General features: G+C 37.7%; 2 protein-coding genes across 2 annotated transcripts; both read right to left on the bottom strand.

The window, feature by feature from the left end:
• Positions 1–7,995: 7,995 nt before the first annotated feature.
• LOC143628200 (uncharacterized) lies at positions 7,996–8,388 on the bottom strand. The gene has a single exon (XM_077097846.1). It carries the CDS (start codon positions 8,386–8,388, stop codon positions 7,996–7,998), a length of 393 nt encoding a protein of 130 aa, XP_076953961.1.
• Positions 8,389–14,682: 6,294 nt separating this feature from the next.
• On the bottom strand, positions 14,683–15,420 carry LOC143628201 (uncharacterized). The gene has a single exon (XM_077097848.1). The coding sequence runs from the start codon at positions 15,418–15,420 to the stop codon at positions 14,683–14,685; it is 738 nt and encodes a 245-aa protein (XP_076953963.1).
• Positions 15,421–22,100: the final 6,680 nt, after the last annotated feature.

A 22,100-nucleotide genomic window follows, 5' to 3' on the forward strand; every position in this document is an offset into this window, starting at 1 on the left:
TCCACAATCGGATTGACTCGACTCATTTGGGTCGAGTCCAATCAAGTCAGTGACTCAGCTCGTTTTTCCTTCCTGTACGGGTTGTTCCATTTCGGCCTCTTTTTGTTCCGTTAAGTCCGATTTATAGTTATAACGAGTTTCAGGTCATAGCAAGTCCATTTCCTTGCTTAACACGGCCCCAATATCACTTGTTCGTACTGCCTAAACCCAAGCAACTTAACTTTCTTACTATAAAGTTTACACTTTTCTTGCTTAACAAGACCCGATTCACCTTAGTCATTGAATCTTACAATAAACGGACATCAAAGCCCTAACCTTTAATCTACAGTATACCTTTCTAGAACTTGGCTAGGGTTGGTTCATGGACCTCATGTGAATCTAGACATGTTTTCTTGTTGCTTGAACAAGAATCTCTTGTTTCTCTTGAATCTTGAATGAATAAGGGAGGAAAAGAGAGTTTGTGTGTGTGTGGTGGCAGAGGATGGAGTATGAGAATGTTAGGGTTTAAAGGAGGTTTAGGAATTTATATACTCCAAGCCCATGGACCTTAGTCCCGTAACCATTCTCCAGTCCATACATAAATCTTAAGCCTACCACTCAGTTCTGTTGTTGTTAAACAGAATTAAATAAAGATACAAAATAAATAATTAAAACTTCTTTTATTTATTATTCACAAAATATGGATGTTATAGTTTTATTAAATTTTTTACATACCGGTAATGTTCAAGATTAGTAAAAGGATTGTGTGTGTGTGTGTACACATGTATCAATAAGCAATCAATTAGAAAATAATATTAACTAGTTATATATTGTCAAAACCTGATGGGTATACCCGATGGGTATTTATAATAAACTAACGGGTATACCTAAAATCCGTGAGTATACCCGAGACCCGATAGGTAATTACCCGTAAATACCCAACGAGTCTGGGACAGGGTTTTATAAGCGGGACTGGATGTGGGAATATCTAGACTCGTCCTAGACCCAACCCATTGGCATCCCTCATTATACATGATGATAGTGTTCATGAATCTACTTCAGATTTTGTTAAAAGACTAGATAGTGAAGGATCAAATGAAATTGAGTTGGAAGAAGTTGATCCTATGGATTCATTTATTCTTGCACTTGAGAGACAGCAAGCCACATGGTCTCGTGTTTCTCTTCAAAACTAATCACTTTCTTTATATGTGTAGGAACAATCCACAGAAGTTGAAGACATTTGATATATGGGTAGTGGATATTCCAGGTATATGACATGTGATAAGAGTCATTTGTTAATTATGAAGAAAATTATGAATGGCCTATAGCTTTTGGGAATGATGAGAATGGAATTAAAATTATTAGAGTAGGCTTGTTGACAAATGGCAAAGTGTCATTCGATAATGTGTATTATGTGGAAGGACTTCAATACAACTTGTAGGGTATCTCATAAGTTTATGAAAAGGGTTACAAGATAGGATTTGATGACACACTGTTTCATTCTGAAACCAGAATTTTTCATTCCTCATGATAAGATAATGATGATGGTTCCAAGAAATGGATATTTATATGAGCTAAGAATGAAAGATGTTGTATCAAGAGGAGGTGCATGCTTTGTTTCCAAAGCTTCAGAGAATGAATCAAAGTTATGTCATAGGAAATTATGTCATGTCAACTTTAAGAATATAAATAAACTTGTTAAGGGTGAGCATGTGATTGTCTTACCTACAAGAGAGTTCAAACTTGATGATAAATGTTCCTCATGCATGAAAGGGAAACAACCTAAATCATCACACAAGACAAAGATGGTGAACTCAATTGATCAAGTACTTGAAATGCTTCATATGGATCTATTTGGTCATATGAGTGTTCCAAGAATTGGTAAAAAGCTATTTTGTCTTTTCATCATTAATGATTATTCAAGATTTGCGTTGGTTTATCAAGGGTTGTGTAACTAGAATTGAAAACCAACTGTATAAGAGAGTTAAGGTAATGAGAAGTGACAATGGCACAGAGTTTTAGAATGGAGTGATGTTTGAGTTTTGTAATGGCAAAGGTTTTTTGCAATAATTTTGTGATCTTAGAAACTCCTGAGTAGAATGGTGTTGCTGAAAGAAGAATTAGAACATTGATTGAAGCAGTAAGGACCATGATTGTTGATGTCAATTTAACTGTCTCTTTCTGGGCTGAAGTTATCAATACCGCTTGTTACGTTCAAAATAAGGTACTTCTCAACAAGCATCATAACAAAACTCCCTATGAGAATTTGTTCAATAGGAAGCCCTACATCAAGTTCATGAAGTCTTTTGGCTGTTGATGTGCTAAAAGTAGTCTAATAACTATTAACTAAATTACGCTTTTCTAGACACTACAAAATACTCTAGACTCTCTAAAACTCAACTAAACCACTAACCGGCATGTGTACCGTTCGACTCTAGTGTAGCAAAGTAAGCCTGGATATCGAACCCACAAGACTCTTTAAAATTACGTAAATTAACTAATTAGACTCGACTGACTGACATAACTATTTAATTATTATTATTTTAAGTGGGGTTTACTAAAAATTAATTTTAAAATAATTAAGAAAAAAATTAAATAAACAGAAGACAATTAAAAGTGATTTGAAATCATATGGCAATGAAAAAACACCTCGGTCAGAATCCCCAAAGTTCAGTTATCAAATTATCGGAAAATGTTTTGTTATGGAACCGGGTTCATAAAATAGTTATCTAAAAGAAAACCTGAACAGATACCCTGACCCTTCTCAAGAAGATACATATGGATTTCTATTTAATTCTCAAGAACACCGGCTTTAAAACTAAACTTCCTTACAATTATCTAATTAATTATGAACGAGTACCTTTATACAAAATCCTATCTTACAGCGTGGAAATCAAAGGCAGTTTAATAAATTCATTTGACATTTATAGACGAAGCTGAAAAATCAAACCTAGACAGACTCCTTACGAAGAACTAAATCTAGTAATCTTAATCAACCAAGACCTATCAAATAACCTATCACCTTACAAATTTTTAGGTTAGCATCGGACTTTTATTTATTTGAATAATAATATTGTTTCTAATATCTTATTATAAAGACTGTGAAACAATAAAATTCACCAAATAAAACCAACCACACATATGCATCAAATAAATAATATTCAACTCTTTACTGGTTCATAAACCCATAATGAAAAGCAAATCCCAAATAAAATCAAACGTCAATCAAATGTTCATCATAAGCCTAGGCAGTCTAAGGGGTTTAACCAACTACCATAATCAAGAACAAAAGAAAATAAATAGGTTCAAACAATAAATTCATAAAGAAAATAATAAATTCAAACCGAATAATAACGATATTTGGATGAGTAGGTGCTGAACCTTAACACTCTCTGCTTGAACCAAAAGCCTGCTCTCTCTTTTTTTTTTCTTTCTTTTGCGTTGCCTTCCAACTCCTTCTAAAACCTCCTGTTGCCGTGACCCCTTCAAAACAAATTAAGTCCTTTTGATTGTCGGCTCTGACTTCTTTTTGTATGGTCCCCCCCACCGTCCTTTTGTTTCTTTCTTTTTTAACAATAGGCTAGCCCATTAACTTCATTGGTCCATTTGTAATTGCGTAACATATTAAATATTGCCTCGTACTTTAAGTCCTAAAAACAAATTAAATAAAACTAATTATTCCTTTATTTTCACAAATATAACGGCTTTTACGAACTATATTTATTATTATTTTTATTAACATTATTTTGCACTCGTTTGTCTCAAGTTTAGTGAAAGTACTCATATAAACTAATGATCTCTAAAAACCTTTAAACTTAAAATATGCATTAGGAACGCGTATAATTAAATAAAAACAACCCCAAAGTTACTCAAAAGTGTAGAAAATATTTATATAAAAATATATATAATTTAGACCACATCAAATATCTCCACACTTAAACCTTTTTTGTCCCTAAAAAGCTATTTGCAATGGAATCTAATCAGAAAATATGGCCTTGAAAACATGTAGGTTATTTTAAAACTCAGATAAACGAAAAAACCGCGATTGTCGATATTGTTGTCCACTTAAACCCAGCCACCAGCCTATCAAGCCCCCAAGCACATTAAACTCTTTAGTTCAAGTAATATCAAAAACCTATGGGTCTCACACCTTTAGAGTTACAGATCCATTTACCTCATCTCAAGTATAATAAAGACTATTTAAAACCGGGTTAAAGCTGACTGGTTCAACCTATCAACGTCAGCTAAGAACCCCATAATGGTAAGAAGAAAATACACTTAGATGAAATTTGTGGATGAAAGGTCAAGCGAGGTCGTACGAGCATTACTTAAATAATATTTGACTTTGTCTTATCATGTATTCCCTAAGAAAATATGTATCGACTAAAAATCTCGAGCCCCAATAGTGTATCCTCAGAGTCACCATTCCCTTGGTAACACGTAAGCTCTTGGCCTTGTCTAGTATGTGCACTTTGGCCTTTTTTTTCTATTTTTGAGAATGCTTCTTTGGCATTTTTCATTACATAACTTTTCTCTTTTCGTTTGCTTTTCGGACCAAGTTCTTGGAATATTTATAACTTTCAAAACATAACTTTTTTTATTGTGCACTTAGGTATCTTTAAGCTATAAATATATAACTAAAAACTAAAGCTCATATAAAAAATTGGACATGGTGGAGCGCCACCACTCTTTATTTATTTTCATAAAACGGAGTGGTGTGCTGATTTAAAGTGCATTCAGTTCTCACCACCTCAGGGTAGTCAACTTATGGTAATACTTCCTATGCCTAATCGAATTTCAGCTTCACTATCCCCCCTTAGGATGAGAAACCACAAAATCTATGATTAATTAGGTTTATTAAGAATATGCAATTGGAAACCTTTCAAGACAAGTTGGGCCTACCGACACATCCCAAGCTTGTTACACTTTCTTTTATATTATCTCATATATATTAGTAGTTTGAAAAACAAATTTTCGATTTTACTATCATTTTCCATTTAGTGAAAAAAACATCAATTTCAAGGGACTTTTTGTTTCAAAACTTTTTAATTTTTGTAAGGCCCCGAGCCTAGGTGTCCTACATTCGGTGTTGGATTTACATATAAACACAGTTCTGAATATCAGAGTTAATTAGAACTTTCACGGAATAATTGAACTTCAAGCATTACATTACAAAACATAAATGTTTTGTCCTAAACAAACAAATTGTCTTATCAAAACATTAACATAAAAAAATATGACACTTCTTCATAGATGCCAGCCTCTTCGGTTCATGCCATGTGTCTCCCCTCAAGCCAACTGCTTCAACTTATTTGTCTGTGTGCATACTAAAAGTCAGCTACGCTGAGTGAGTTCTAGTTAATCAGGCAACAAATATTACATACTTACACATACGCATTTGAAGACACATATTACGTACTTAACCTACTTATATATTTAGTTCATACATACTTTCATAATACGAATATAACTATCCTTTCGTTTTTAAGAGCCTTTCGCCATACACCTCACCGATATTATGAGGGTCTGGTCCCTTCTCTCCATACTATCATTAAACCATACATCTATCCCATACTTTTAGTTATAATCCTTCACATACCTTCCTGTACGCACCCTCCACGTTGTCTATCATGCAATATCATATATAACGTATACATGTGGCACACGCTTACCACTTAAGGTAAGTGTGTTAACTAATCATATAAGAGTATGCACACAGCCCGAAAAACGTAACAAGGAAAGGGGCTAGAAATCACCTGAATTCTGTTTCTCTCTAAATTTATTTTTATGCCTTTCTTCAGCTGGGCACAGCTAAATGTGTACAAATTACACGCATCACTTAACTATTCTAATTATATTAAAGTTCTAAGGTAGTGAACTCCCTAACGAACCAGGGTCTGGGGCAGCGCCGCTGGTAGCGGGGTCTAGGGGCGACAGCCCCTAGCAAGGTCCAAGGGGCAGAGCCCCTGGCTGGGATCGAGCTGCCAGGTCAGCTCGGAAAAATTTTATTTTTGTTAATAAGCCTTTATTAAAAATTCATCAGAAAATGAGTCGAGCTGAGATTTACAACAATTCGGATCGATGCAAAACCAATCGCATCGCATGGCTAAAAGGAATCACATCACATGGATGCAAATCAAATCACATCGCATGGTTGAAATCAAATCGCATCGAACGGATGAAATCAAATCGCTTCACATGGATGAAATCCAATCGCATCGCATGGATGCAAGTCAAATCGCATCGCATGGATGAAATCAAATCGCATCGTATAGATGAAATCCAATCGCATCCCATAGAACAACATGAATCCCATCGCATGCCAGATGAATCGCATCGAATTTCCTAAACCAATCGCATCGCATACATGTGCGATGCGATTCGTCCCTGTGCGATCCGATTCATCATTTTCTTCATTTTACCGTTCTTTCAGCTATTTTGCCATTTAACCATTCTTTATGCCCCGTTTTTACTATTTTGGTGTGTTTTTGGTCGTAACAACTTTGCCTACTCGCTTTTCACATAGCCCGAATGTCACTCGTTCGTCCCATATCAAACCGGCTAACTCGCGACTCATCAAGTTTATATTTTTCTTACATCTTACAGCTCGATATACTATTATACTAGGTTGCATGTTGAATCCAACCTCAAAAACTTAACCCTTTAACCAAAACATATGTCATGGTTTTGGTTGGGTTCGAATCTGGACCAACCAGTAGATTTTAAGCATGATTCTTGTTGTTTGAAGATACTTGAGCACAAAATCTTCCTTCCTTTAACTCGGATTTGGATCCGGGTTTGAAGAAGAATGTGTGTGTGTTCTTGAGTGTGTTTGGATGGAATTAAGGTGATGAAAATGAGTGGGAGAGAGATTTTTTTTGGAGTTTATATACTCCTAGTGTATGGGCCTTAAGGCCTATACCCATTCCCTAGCCCATTCCTTAATTCATTCCCAACCTAATCAAACACTAACACACCATTAAATTAACAAAATTTCCATTATTTATTATTAACAAAAGTAGGATGTTACATTTTTTTAATAATTTTTTCAATTTTTTTAATAACTTTTTTAACAAAAAATTAAAATTAACTACGACTCAACTGTCCTATCGCCACACTTAGATTTTGCATTGCCTTCAATGCAAGGATAAGGACGACTTAAAATAAATATAAAAACAAAACAAATTCGGACTACAAAAACTAAAAACCTAAAAATAAAAAAATATATATAAGAAATAAATAAGCTAGATAATTGAAAAGACTTGGTTAGTAATATGCGCATGTATTTTGATGCTAAAGTCATCTTCTAACGCTGTTATCCAACTTTGAACGTGCTTAGCAAACAATACCTCCTTCTCTCACACACGAATGGAAGCGGCACACATGCAACAAATTATATCTAATAATATATCTTATCAAAATTTGATAGATATTATGCAATTAAAGTATTTCATTTAACCAACCAATATATATAAAAACAAGAATAATCAGCAGCACATAAATAAACATTAATTATACGGCTCCGCTGCTCCATCCCCACACTTATCTTTTTCATTCTACTCTTCCTGGGGATCCATCTTCTCAATAAATCTTTCTTCAACCATGGTTGTAAAAGTCGTTAGGCGGTCGACTAGGGAGTCGTGAGTACTCGGGTGTAGTTGAGGATTACTCGGAAAATACCTACGGAGTACTTGGCCGAGGCGGGGAGTAATCGATCTAGGCAGGGAGTAATCGGGGAGTACTTGGCCTCCTACTCGGGAGTTTTACAACATTGTCTTCAACCCTGCAAAACTTAAAATGACAAAAAAAAAGAAAGAAAACTACAAAAAACTGCGTTAGTGACTCGATGAAAATCAAAAATAAAATAGAATAAAAATAAATAAATAAAATTTATACAAAAATACAAACTCTACACTTCAGTTTTCACCCAAGAATATACTTTGCGATTTTAGATGATGGTTCAAGAGGAGTTTCCTCCATCTCGGTCACATCGTCCGGCCCTCCTAGATAAAGCTTCTAACGATGGCCATTCACCTTCCAATTGATTCCATTTTCTGGATTCTCCAACTCCACCACGCCATATGGAAAAACTTCTTTAACCACGTAAGGACCCGTCCACTTTGACCTTAATTTACCTACAAATAACTTCAAACGGGAATTAAATAACCAAACCTTATCTCCGTTCTTGAATTCCTTGCCTCCCTTCAACTTTCGTTGTAAGATCTTTGTCTTCTCTTTGATGTTTAATGACCTAGAGTACACCGCATCACGAAGCTTTTCCAACTCATGAATCTGAAAATACCTCTTCCTAGCGGCTTCGGTAATTTCTAAATTAACGGTCTTCAACGCCCAAAAAGCACGGTGTTCCAACTCAGCCGGAAGATGCCAAGCTTTACCGTTAACTAGCATGAATGGTGTGGTTCCCAAAGGTGTTTTGTACGTGGTTCAGAATGCCCACAATGCATCATCTAATTTATCCGACCAATCCTTTTAACTCGTTCCCACAGTCTTCTCTAAAATCAACTCCACCCTCTATTCGCGTTCTCAACTTGACCATTCGTTTGAGGATGGTACGCGGTCGAAGTTCGATCAGTGATCTCGTAGCGTGCCAATGCCTTTTCAGTGATGGCGTTGCAAAAGTGTGTACCACGATCACTAACAATAGCTCCAGGCTTATCAAAATGAGCGAACAACTTCTTCAAAAACTTAACAACTCGGGCATCGTTGGTGGCCAACGCTTGGGCTTCAACCCACTTGAAAACATAGTCAATTGCCACAAGTATATATTTATTACCATTAGAGGTGGGAAACGGTCCCATGAAGTCGATACCCCAAACATAAAAAAATTCAAAAGTTTGGATGGGGTTTTGAGGCATCTCATTTTGGAGGAAATATTATTGGTTCATTGGCAAGCATCACACATCTTTACAAAATTCTAAAGCTTCCTTCACAACCGTAGGCCAATAAAAACCACAATCAAATACCTTTTGCGCTGTAACATACGCACCATGATGACCTTCCGTCAAACCTTCATGAACATGCCTAAGGATATCCAACCCTTCCTCTCTCGTAACACATCTCCTAAGAATTCGATCACCCCCAATCTTAAACAAAAGCAGGTCATCCCACGCATACATATGAACATCCCGAAAAAACTTGTTCTTTTGTTAAGTAGTCATCCCTTTCAACACAGCACCATTAGCCAAATAATTAGCAAACTCAGTGAACCATGGCACACCTTGCATTTCCACATCTACAAAATCAATCGACTCGCGAGGGAATGTATCACTTATCGCCTCCTCAAGAAGCTCCTCCCTCTTTGGATCTTCTAAACATGAGAGATGATCCGCTGTAACATTTTCTACCACTTTCTTGTCTTTAATCTCTATGTCAAACTTAGAATGTAGAAGAATCCATCGTATGATACGGGGTTTGCTTCTTTCTTTTGAAAGAGAAAACGCAACGCGGAATGATTGGAGAAATCGGTGGTTTTCGAAAGCTCGAGATATAGCTAGAACTAATCAAATGCAAAAACAACAGCTAGGAGTTCCTTCTCGGTAATGGTGTAGTTTTCTTGAGCATCGTTCAACATCTTGCACAGCATAATAAATATGATGAAAGTGTTTGTCTCGCCTTTGCCCCAAAATGGCTCCGACAGTGTAGTCACTACAATCGCACATGAGCTCAAAAGGTAAGCTCCAATCGGGTGAAATATGAATGGGTGAACTTACAAGTTTTTCTTTCAAATAACTGAACACCTTCAAACAATCTTCATAAAGCACAAACAGAACATCTTTCTCGAGAAGTCGAGTCATGGGGCGAGTGATCTTCAAAAAATCTTTAATGAACCGCCGATAGCTTTAACATTCGTTGGTGGAGGAAGTCAACTAATGGTATCTATCATTGCCCGATCCACCTCTATACCATCTCTTGATATCTTATGCCCCAAAACAATCCATTCCGTCACCATAAACTGACACTTTCCCCAATTCAACATCAACTTTGTTTCCGTGCACCTCTTCAACATTCTCTCAAGATTATCCAAACAATTATCAAAAGAATTACCGTAAACAAAAAAATCATCCATAAAAACTTTCATGGACGTCTCTATCATATTCGGAAATATAGCTACCATACAATGCTAAAAGGTGGCCGGAGCGTTACATAACCCAAACGGCATACGGGGGTATGCATAAGTGCTTGTCACACCCCGACTCAGGGCCTGGGTGTGACGTCCCGGGTTGGTATACAGTTTTGTAAATATATTAGAGTAGCAGGTTTATTTTAGTGGAAGTCTTATATATTAAAATATTAATTTTACATTGCAAAATTCTTGGGAATTAAATACCCAAGTTTCGGTTTACAAAATAGTGTTGTATTATTATTAGAAGGATTCATATATTTCAAAATTAGAGCCATCTCGAGCGATATTCTATGACTCCAAATCCTTATATATCCAGTACTAGCATCTAGTTACCTACATGGGTGGGAAAACACGTCAGCTATATGCTGGTGAAACGTTGACTCGATAAAACAGTTTATAACAGTTGTTAAATACAAATATAGTTTTCTGCTCACAATCTCAGCAGAAATGCCTACCATTCCCGGGATTTGTACCGCTTCCCTACACACACAATTCAAAGGTTTCCCGAGTACATAGCCCCTATTCAGAGATAACCTTCCCCTAGGCTATGTGACCCTATTGGAGAACTGGTTATGACTAACTTGGTTTTGTATGCCAATTAACAGTTATGTATGGATCCAGACACACGTGTATTCGGTCTGAGTTGCTTTTTATTATCTATTTTGTATTATAACGATTTTAGAGACAATAATCTCATGCAAACATTTACCAAACTCTTTGCAATAAACAACCTGTCTATTACAAGAGTAAAATCAGTTCAGACCATAAAAGGATAATGTGTTCACCTTGTATTATCAGTTGGTAATATCAGACTCCTTAGATTCAGTATGCTATTAACTTATATATCATAATAGGTATGCATAAGTATCTAGTTGGTATTACTTAGCAGACTTCAAGCCTGTTTTAGTTTCCGCAGACTCAAGGTCTAATCAGCAGACTCTTAGGTCTGATTCAGTTCAGCAGACGCTTAGGTCTGACCTAACCTAAGTATATTATAGTCATTTTATGAAAATACTTTGTATTTATATATGATGTTTGGAATGGCACGCTTTGGCCTAATAAAGGATATCACGTTGGCAAACTTCTCCGGGTAAGCAAACGGGTCCTGCGGTTGATTGGGATGTGTACGGATTACTTTCCTTAGGCAAGAAGAGTCTACTAATGATATCCCCCTTCCAGTTACTATGTGCCTGTCAAAATAATAGTTTTAATAACATTACTTCATGTTGAAGCAATATTTTTGCTTTGTAAAACATTACTTGGAAAACGTTTACGGTTTAACGACTATACCTTTAACTAGGTTCTAGTAACTATATAACAAAGTAACTTAGACATGATCCTACCTTACGCAGCTAGACGGAACTAAGAACTAAGAAAATCAGCAGCGGTTCAGCTCGTGCTTCGTTTATCAAAACAGAAGATCGTTACGACGTCTCGGTACCTCGTTTCTTCGCGAAATCGGACCCTCGGAACATTGGAACACCCTAGCACGCTTCCCTAGGTTAACTATGTGAGATTGAGTGTGAAAATGGGAGGAATGAGGTTGAACCCGTAGCTGCCCTTTTATACTTGAGTTTTGCAAGCCGTCGCGTTCTTGATGGTCTTTTCTTTAGGGTCATCACGTAGCGCGACGCCGCAATTCACCAGGAGATGCCACGTTTTGACGCATGGTTGGCCACGTCTCTTGATTACTTAGCCTGGTCATCGTGTAGCGCGATGGACCATTTGGGTTGGCCGTCGCGTAGCACGGCACCCCACATTTTCTTGATCAGCTAAATAGCTTATCGCGTAGCGTGACGGAGTTAATTAAGGGACCATCACGTAGCGCGATGAGTCTCAAAACTCAAATTTTCATTTTAGTCCTTTAACTTTCAATTTTGACACTTTTAGCCCAAAATTAGATGGGGTATTTTCACGGTGTTACATCCTCCCCACCTTTAGAAAAATCTCGTCCTCGAGATTATGTAAAGAGACGTGGATACTTTTATTTCATTTCGGACTCAAGTTCACAAGTGAATTCTGGACCTCGTCGAGAATTCCATTTAACTTTTACTAGCTTCAATCTGTTACGCTTAAGGAACTTGGTTTGACTATCTTCAATTTTTATCGGTTCCTCTACAAACTTGATTTTTTAACTTACTTGTACATCTTTTAGAGGCATTGCAAGTGTTTCATCAGCTAAACATTTACTCAAATTTGATACGTGAAACACATCGTGTATTCCTTGCATCTCTTCGGGTAGCTCTAATTGATATGCTACAGGACCTATTCTTTCAACAATCTTGAATGGTCCAACAAATCTCGGACTTAACTTTCCTTTCTTTCCAAAACGAACAACACCTTTCCATGGTGATACTTTAAGCAACACTTTATCTCCTTCTTTAAACTCTAGAGGTTTTCGTCTTACATCAGCATAACTCTTTTGTCTATCCCGTGCTGCTTTCAGTCTTTCTTGGATTTGAATTATTTGATCAGTTGTTCGTTGCATAATTTTAAGACCAGACAATTGATTATCACCAATCTCAGACCAACAATCGGGCGTTCTGCACTTCCATCCGTATAATGCTTCGTAAGGTGCCATTTGTATGCTTGTGTGAAAACTATTATTGTATGAAAATTCCATCAGAGATAGGTGTGTGTCCCAGCTACCACCTAGATCTATAACACAAGCACGAATCATGTCTTCCAGTGTTTGAATAGTTCATTCGCTCTGTCCATCGGTTTATGGGTGATAAGCAGTACTCAAATTTAAACGCGTACCCATTGCCTTTTGAAAACTTTTCCAAAAATTGGAGGTGAAACGACTGTCTCGATCAGAAATAACAGATAGAGGCACACCATGCAATGATACAATATTTTCCACATACAGTTGTGCCGATTGTCCATACTAAACATTTCTTGTATTTGAATGAAATGAGTGGATTTGGTTAGTCTATCCACAATAACACAGATAGCATCGTTTTGTCGTGAAGTCCTCGGTAACTTCATAATAAAATCCATAGTAATCATGTCCCATTTCCAAATAGGGATCTCAGGTTGTTGTAATAAACCTGACGGCTTCTGATGCTCAGCCTTGAATTTCGAACATGTTAAACATTTAGCCACATACAAGGCAATTCCTTTCTTCATTCCAATCCACCAATAATCATCTTTTAAGTTGTGATACATCTTGTCACTTCCAGGATGCGTCATAAACTTGGATTTGTGTGCTTCTTCCAAGATTTTCTCCCGTAAACTTCCAACCATAGGTACCCAGATTCTTTTTCCAAACCTGAGTATCTCATCATCGCCTTTAACCAATTGATCTATTGTACTGTTCTCTTTTTCAGCCTTTATGTTATTTTCTTCTAGTGCCAACTTCTGAGCTTCTTTAATTTTGGTTAATAGATCAATCTTAAGTTCCAGTCTCAATGCTTGAACTCTTTTCAGCTTATCGTGCTCTTTTCTACTCAAAGCATCAGCCACAACATTGGCTTTTCCTTCATGATAGACGATTTCATAATCATAATCATTTAGTGTTTCCATCCATCGTCTTTGTCTCATGTTTAACTCTTTCTGATCAAATATATGTTTCAAGCTTTTGTGATCGGTGTAGACAGTACACCATACAAGTAATGTCGCCATAACTTCAATGTAAAAATTATAGCTCCTAACTCGATATCGTGGCTGGTGTAATTCTTCTCATGAACTTCCAGCTGCCATGAAGCATAAACTATAACTTTCTTCCTTTGCATTAAAACACATCCCATACCTGTGTATGAAGCATCACAGTATACGGTAAAGTTATCTTGCCCTTCAGGTAAGGCTAAGACTGGTGCATTTGTCAATTTCTGTTTTAGGGTCTCAAATGCGTCTTCTTGTTTTGTTCCCCATTCAAATTTAACAGACTTTCGGGTAAGTGAGGTTAATGGAACCGCTATTCTGGAAATATTTTGTATGAATCTTCTATAGTAACCGGGTAACCCCAGAAAACTTCTCACTTGCGTCGGGGTCTTGGGTTTCTCCCATTTCGTAATGGCTTCTATTTTCGTTAGATCCACTTGAATTCCTTTTTCATTTACAGTATGTTCAAGAAATTGTACTTCAGATAACTAGAACTCGCACTTCAAAATTTTAGCATAAAGCTTTTCTTTCCTTAATGTTTCCAGTATAGTTCTTAGATGGCCTTGATGATCTTCCTTCACATTGGAATAGATAAGAATGTCATCAATGAAAACTATAACAAACCTATCCAAATAGGGCTTGCAGATTTGGTTCATCATATTCATAAAAGCTGCCGGAGAATTAGTGACTCCAAAAGGCATAACGTTGAACTCATAATGTCCGTATCTTGTTCTGAATGTTGTCTTTGATATGTCTTCTTCTTGAACCTTTAGTTGATGATACTCGGATCTAAGATCAATCGTGGAAAAACAGCTTGCCCCTTGCAGTTGATTGAAAAGATCATCAATTCTTGGTAACAGATATCGGTTCTTGATCGTGACTTTATTCAGCTCACGATAGTCAATGCACATTCTCATTGACCTATCTTTCTTCTTGACAAACAAAAATGGCACTCCCTAAGTTGAAGAACTCGGTCGAATAAATCTCTTCTCCAATAATTCATCTAGTTGTTTCTTCAATTCTCTCATTTCAGTCGGTGCTAAACGATAAGGAGATTTTGCAATTGGAGTCGTTCCTGGAATTAAGTCTATTCGGAATTCAATTTCTCGGTCAAGTGGGATTCCTGGCAGTTCATCAGGAAATACGTACTTAAATTCAGAAACGATTGAAACTTCTTCCATTTTCTTAAGTTCGAGTTCCGTAGTTACATATGCCATAAAGGCTAAGAAACCTTTACTCAAACAGTGACTCGCTTTTATTTCGAAAATGATTCCAATTCTACCAGCTTCTTTATCCCCAGCTATTCGAATGACTTTCTTATTAGGAGTTAGTATATTAATAGCCTTTTCATTGCATAAAATTCGAGCTTGGTTGGCGGCTAGCCAATCCATTCCTAAATTCACATCAAATCCTGCTAACTCCATAGGTAATAGATGCACTGACAACTCATTTCTAGCTAAGGAAATATAACTACTTAATATTTCAGATATTCGGGTTAGATTTCCGTTGGCTGTTTCTACTTCATAATGGTTATTCAATTTAGCTAGAGGTTCATTTAACAGGTTACAGAAATTATAATCTATAAACCTTTGATTGGCTCCAGAATCAAACAATACTATAGCATAAACATTATTAATAAGAAACGTACCAGTAATCACATCTGGCAATTCACCCGCCTTTTGTGTGTTTAGCATAAACACGCGGGCGTTCCCTTTCTTTCCATCATTTCTGGCACCACCTTCCACTGGCGCCACCTACTGCTGGTTTCTTCTTAGTGCACTCGTCACTGAAGTGTCCCCTCTCTCCACATTCAAAACAAACTATCAGTTTCTTCCTACAGTCCTCCTCTTTATGACCCGGTCGTTTACATAAATTGCAAGTCGAAAACAGGTCAAACTTGCGAACATAAACTTTCGGTGTAGGCTTCAAACATCTACCCTCGTGCCTCTTACCACAATTTTTACACATGGGTCGATTAAACACAATTGACCCTTCTCTTCCCCATTCAAACTTCTTTTTACCATCACCTTCACGATTCTTGTCACTCACAATCTTCTTTTCCTCTTCTTAATTCCTTATCATGCTTTCCATAAAATACCCAGCTAATTCAATAGTAGATTCAGTAGTTGCAGGCATGTGTGTTCTCACGTGATCACGAATCTCCTTGGGCAATCCATAAATATACCTTGTCACTTTGTTATACTCCGGTGTGACCAAGTGTGGTACAAGTCTACAATACTTAAGGAATTTGGTGTTATACTCCTTGAGGTTGGTGCCAATAACTTTATGATTCCAGAGTTTTGTCTGGATCTGATCAATTTCATGAACAGGGCAGAACTTTTGCTTAATCAACTCCTTGAAAGTTTTCCACTCAAGGTTATACAAATTCTTCCTGCCTTTCACCTCAATCAATGTATTCCACCATTCCAATGCTTCTCCCTTAAACATCTGGGACGAATACTGGATACTCTCTTCCTCGGTACATTTACTGATGATAACGATAGACTCCATTTCTTCTAGCCAACGGAGTGTAACAATCGCGCCTTTGTCTCCATAGAATTCTTTCGGTTTGTACACTTGGAAGTCTTTGAATGTACAACCCGTGTCAACCTTAACTCTTTTCACTTTAACTGGAAAATGATCAGCATTAGAGCTCTCATAGCCCTCATTTTTCTTTTCATTTTCGTCTTTAGACATTTTTTATTCCTTTCTTTTAGAGTGCACAGACACACTATGGCTCGGTTGTACTTGTTTCATTGATTTTGATTTTTCCATACTTTTAGAGTTTGCCGTGTGATCTTGAACCATTTTTATTAGAGGAGTAACATCATCTTTGATTAGTGGTGTAACCGCTTCGTTGATCATCTCGCTAATACCCCCATGTATTCTTCCGGTATTGATTTAGTATTGTTTTCAGGAGCTTTGCCTTTATCAGCTTGACTGCCTTGACTTTCATTATTTCTTTGTTCAGACATTCTGTAATTCAATAAACACACAGATTCAAAACACGGTACACATGATCTTTTATTTCTTTCACAAATATATTACAGAGGGACGAAAAATAAAACATGCTTAAACAACAACATATATATATTCCTTAATCCCTAGACCATTTCTTGACAAGACTTTTCATCTTATCGCATTTCTTTATTATCTTGTCACCTATCTTTTTCTTCTTAATCCTTTCATTCCTCAGTTCGTCCATCACCGAGTTAGGTTGGTTTGGGTACCCTACCGGTGCGAATGCAGATGGAAAAAGATAAGGAGTTTCTCTCAGGTATATATGAGGATTCGCCACGTAGTCTTGAATCTCTTCATCGGGTATGTTTGTGGTATAAATTCCTCCACTAAACGGGCTTCCTCCTGTATCTCGTTCGCTTGCTCAGACATAGTTGGTACAGGACCTCTATATGGTGGAAAGTTAGGAACCTCAGAATAATGAATTGGTCCCTGACTTGGTCTTGCTATAATTTGGTAACCTGGTGGTGGGGATCCAAAATGCCACATACTCCGGTTGGAATGGCAGTCCATCCAACTAGATGATTCAGTGCTAGTATCCTGTTTAACCCTACTTTGTACTTCCATATCCCCAAAAGGATAGTAGTTTGAAGTATCAGTCAGCGGAATACCTTCCGAAGTGTCGCTCGATATTTCTATCGGCATTTCAGGGCTACCGGGAGCATAAGGTAATTGGCTTCCATAAGCCATATATGGATCTATGTGATCAACAGGATACATCAGATTTGTTGGAATCGGATTATTCATAGGGTTCAGATCAGTCGGATTCATATATACCAATTCAGTCGGATTCACCGTTACGGTTGGTCGTTTGAGACCAAAATTTGTACTTGCTTTATCAGACGGCTCAGACGAGGGTGCAAGGGGGTTTGATCGTCTGGCTACCCTTCGTTTTTGTCTGTAAAAATTTGTATACGACATCTATATAAATATACACTTAGGGATAGGTAGACTACAAATCATAGTTTATCCCTACTTATTAGATAAATGGTTAAAGCTTAGGTACTAATTATGTTAATACATAATTCACTGAAACCGATGGCTCTGATACCAACCTGTCACACCCCGACTCAGGGCCTGGGTGTGATGTCCCGGGTTGGTATTCAGTTTTATAAATATATCAGAGTAGCGCGTTTATTTTAGCGGAAGTCTTATATATTAAAATATTAATTTTACATTGCAAAATTCTTGGGAATTATATACCCAAGTTTCGGTTTACAAAACAGTGTTATATTATTATTACAGGGATTCATATATTTCAAAAGTAGAGCCATCTCGAGCGATCTTCTATGACTCCAAATTCTTGTATATCCAGTACTAGCATCTAGTTACCTACATGGGTGGGAAAACACGTCAGCTATATGCTGGTGAAACGTTGACTCGATAAAACAGTTTATAACAGTCGTTAAATACAAATATAGTTTTCTGTTCACAATCTCAGCAGGAATGCCTGTCATTCTGGGAATTTGTACCACTTCCCTACACACACAATTCAAAGGTTCCCTGAGTACATAGCCCCTGTTCGGAGATAACCTTCCCATAGGCTATGTGACCCTGTTGGAGAACTGGTTATGACAGACTTGGTTTTGTATGCCAATTATCAGTTATGTATGGATCCGGTCACATGTGTATTCGGTCTGAGTGGCTTTTCATTATCTATTTTGTATTATAACGATTTTAGAGGCAATAATCTCATGCAAACATTTACAAGACTCTTCGCAATAAACAACCTGTCTATTACAAGAGTAGAATCAGTTCAGACCATAAAAGGTTAACGTGTTCACCTTGTATTATCAGTTGGTAATATCAGACTCCTTAGCTTCAGTATGCTATTAACCTATATATCATAATATGTATGCATAAGTATCTAGTTGGTATTACTCAGCAGACTTCAAGCCTGTTTCAGTTTCAGCAGACTCAAGGTCTAATCAGCGGACTCTTAGGTCTGATTCAGTTCAGCAGACCCGAGGTCTGATCAGCAGACGCTTAGCTCTGACCTAACCTTAGTATAGTTATAGTCGTTTTCTGAAAATACTTTGTATTTATATATGACGTTTGGAATGGCACGCTTTGGCCTAATAAAGGATATCACGTTGGCAAACTTCTCCAGGTAAGCAAACGGGTCCCGCGGTTGATTGGGATGCATACGAATTACTTTCCTTAGGCAAGAAGAGTCTACTAATGATATCCCCCTTCCAGTTACTACGTGCCCGTCAAAAGAATAGTTTTGATAACATTACTTCACATTGAAGCAACATCTTTGCTTTGTAAAACTTTACTTGGAAATCGTTTATAGTTTAACGACTATACCTTTAACTAGGTTCTAGTAACTATATAACAAAGTAATTTAGACATGATTGTACCTTAAGAAGCTAGACGGAACTAAGAACTAAGAAAATCAGCAGCAGTTCAGCTCGTGCTTCGTTTATCGACACAGCAGATCGTTACAGCATCTCGGCACCTCGTTTCTTCATGAAATCAGACCCTCGGAACCTTGGAACATCCTAGCACGCTTCTCTAGGCTAACTATGTGAGATTGATTGTGAAAATGAGATGAATGAGGTTGAACCCGTAGCTGCCCTTTTATACTTGAGTTTTGCAGGCTGGCGCGTAGCGCGATGGTCTTTTCTTCAGGGCCATCGCGTAGCGTGACGCCGCAATTCACCAGGAGATGCCACATGTTGACACATGGTTGGCTACATGTCTTAATTACTTAGCCTGGTCATCGCGTAGCACGACGGACCAGTTTGGTTGGGCGTCACGTAGCGCGGCGCCCCACATTTTTTTGATCTGCTAAATAGCCTGTCGCGTAGCGCGACGATGTTAATTAAGGGACCATCGCGTAGCGCGATGAGTCTCAAAACTCAAATTTTCATTTTAGTCCTTTAACTTTCAATTTTGACACTTTTAGCCCAAAATTAGATGCGGTATTTTCACGGTGTTACAGTGCTATAAGGACATGTAAACGTCGTCTTCTCTTGATCGTCCGGTGCAATGGGAATCTGAAAATAACCTAAAAAACCATCAAGAAAACAATAAAACCGTTGATCCACTAGACGCTCTAATATTTGATCGATGAACGGTAGAGGAAAATGGTCTGTCTAAGTGGCATCATTCAATCTGCGGTAATCAATGCAGACACACCAACCGATGACCGTACTTGAAAGAAAAAGCACGTTCTACACCCTTTCTTTGAGATAACTTAATTTGGGCTCACCCATGGAGAATCTAAAATTGGATATATCATCCTGACATACATTAACTTTAAAACATCTTTCTTCACAACTTCTTGAATGTTTGAATTAAGGCGCCTTTGAGGTTGCACCACCGGTTTGTATTCATCTTCCATTAAAATGAGCGTGGCTAATACCTTGAATATCTGAAAGTCTCCATGCAATTGCCCCTTTTTTCAACTTCAAAACCTCCAACAACTTTGACTTCTCCTCATTCGTTAATTTAGAAGAAACAATAACGGGCATATCAGAACCCTATCCAAGATAAGCATACTCTAAATGTGACAGAAGGGCTTTTAACTCCAACGAAGCAGGTTTCTCTATAGGAACCACTTCGTTCTCAAAACTAACCTCATGCACCTCCATGACCTCGGGTAACCCCGAAATCTCTACCAACTCCTTACTATCCGACTCATCACAATCCATAACATCACAATCCAACTTAGCATTACCCATACCTCCAACAAGATCAGCACCACAAATATAATCAAAACAACTCTCCATACCTGCAATAAATGAATTAACAAGATAAACAGAATAACATGGACCACTAAAATCATCCTGATCACCTAGATGTTGCATCAACCTCGCAACATCATACGTGACATTCTCATCACAAGCCCGAAGTGTAATATTCTCGTCATAAACATCAATAAGCGCCTTCGCGGTACAAAAAAAAACGACCTAGAATAATGGGAACCATTTCGTCGGCCTCCATATCAAGAACTTATCAACCTTGACGAGCAAATTTTCTATGATCCCCCGCGGGTACTTAACTGAAAAGTCGGCCAACGACAAAGAAATTCGAGTGGGTGTAAGTTCACCCAATTCCAACTTCTCGTACAACGAATACGCCATGAGATTAATACTTTCCCCTAAATCCGTCGACGCTTGGCTCATGGTGTTACTACCGAATAGACATGGAATTGTAAACATACTCGGATCCGAAAAATTTTCAGTAACTGATTTAAGACTACCGCCGAACAATCTCCATTAAGCGAAACGGATGAAATCTCTCCCATATGATCTTTTCTCTTCAGCAAATCTTTCAAAAACTTAGCATACTTTGGCATATGTTGGAGAACCTCAATGAAAGGGAGATTAATCTTTAACTGTCTAAATATATCAAGAAAATGCCTGTAGTCCCTAATAAACTTTTGATGCTTAAGGCAGGCGGGATACGGAAAAAGAGAAAAATCAGTAACCGGTGACGACCGAACTTCTACCGGTTTCTTCTCGATGCTTCTTTCAACAAGAGGCTCAGTGGTCGGTGCGGTGCTTTGCACCTCACTAGGAGTTTGCATCTCTATCTCTTCATCAACTAACTCTTCTTCCTTATCAACCTCAACCTCTTCTTTTCTCAAATCGGTACCCAAAACTCTTCCACTGCGAGCAGTGATTGATTTTAACTGAGCTGTCGGATTTTGCTGATCAGAACCTAAAAACTGACCCGGATTTTACCAAGGGTTTATTGGGCCAAACGATTGATGCATGGATGCTCGTTTCGGTTATTATCGATTCGATTTTGTGAGAATGAGAGTTTCGGTTTAAAATTTGGGTGTATAACATATGGAATGGTGGTTGATGGTTATAAGAGTAAAGCGTTGTTAAATGAAGCTGTGTGTGTTGTGTTACGGGTTAATGTTAAGGAGCGGTTTTTGGATTTGGGTGGCGTTAATTTGTTAGTGACGGGTTTGTTGAGGTGTCAGAAAATGGAGTTGGTATGCAAGGTGTATGATAAAATGATTGCGTTAAAATCGTTCCAGACGTGTATGTTTATACTAATGTGATTAATAGGTTGTGTAAAGACGGGAAGTTGGTCGAGGCGAAAAGGGTTTTTGGTAAGATGACGGAGAATGGGTGTGAGCCGAGTTTAGTGACGTATAATGTGATTGTCGGAGGGTTATGTAGAGGCGGGTGTATAGATGAGGCGTTTGAGCTATACATATGCAACGGTTATAGACGGGTTGTGTAAAGTTAAGAGATTGGAAGAGGCGAATAGTGTTTTAGAAGATATGCCGAAGGCGGGTGGGTTCCGAATCAGGGAATTAGGAAGTTTGATGTGAATATCATATTAACATCGTTCCCTCGAGTGGCGATATTTTGGAGTTTGTTTAGAGAGT

This window comes from Bidens hawaiensis, unplaced genomic scaffold, assembly GCF_021521415.1.
Source record: "Bidens hawaiensis isolate Kalapana, Puna unplaced genomic scaffold, B.hawaiensis_p1.1 tig00004839_1, whole genome shotgun sequence".
Classification (NCBI taxonomy): Eukaryota; Viridiplantae; Streptophyta; class Magnoliopsida; order Asterales; family Asteraceae; genus Bidens; species Bidens hawaiensis.

Excerpts from the sequence above, each read along its gene's own strand:
- LOC143628200 (XM_077097846.1), bottom strand. The coding sequence starts at position 8,388 with ATGCTAGTTAACGGTAAAGCTTGGCATCTTCCGGCTGAGTTGGAACAC.
- LOC143628201 (XM_077097848.1), bottom strand. The coding sequence starts at position 15,420 with ATGCTAAACACACAAAAGGCGGGTGAATTGCCAGATGTGATTACTGGT.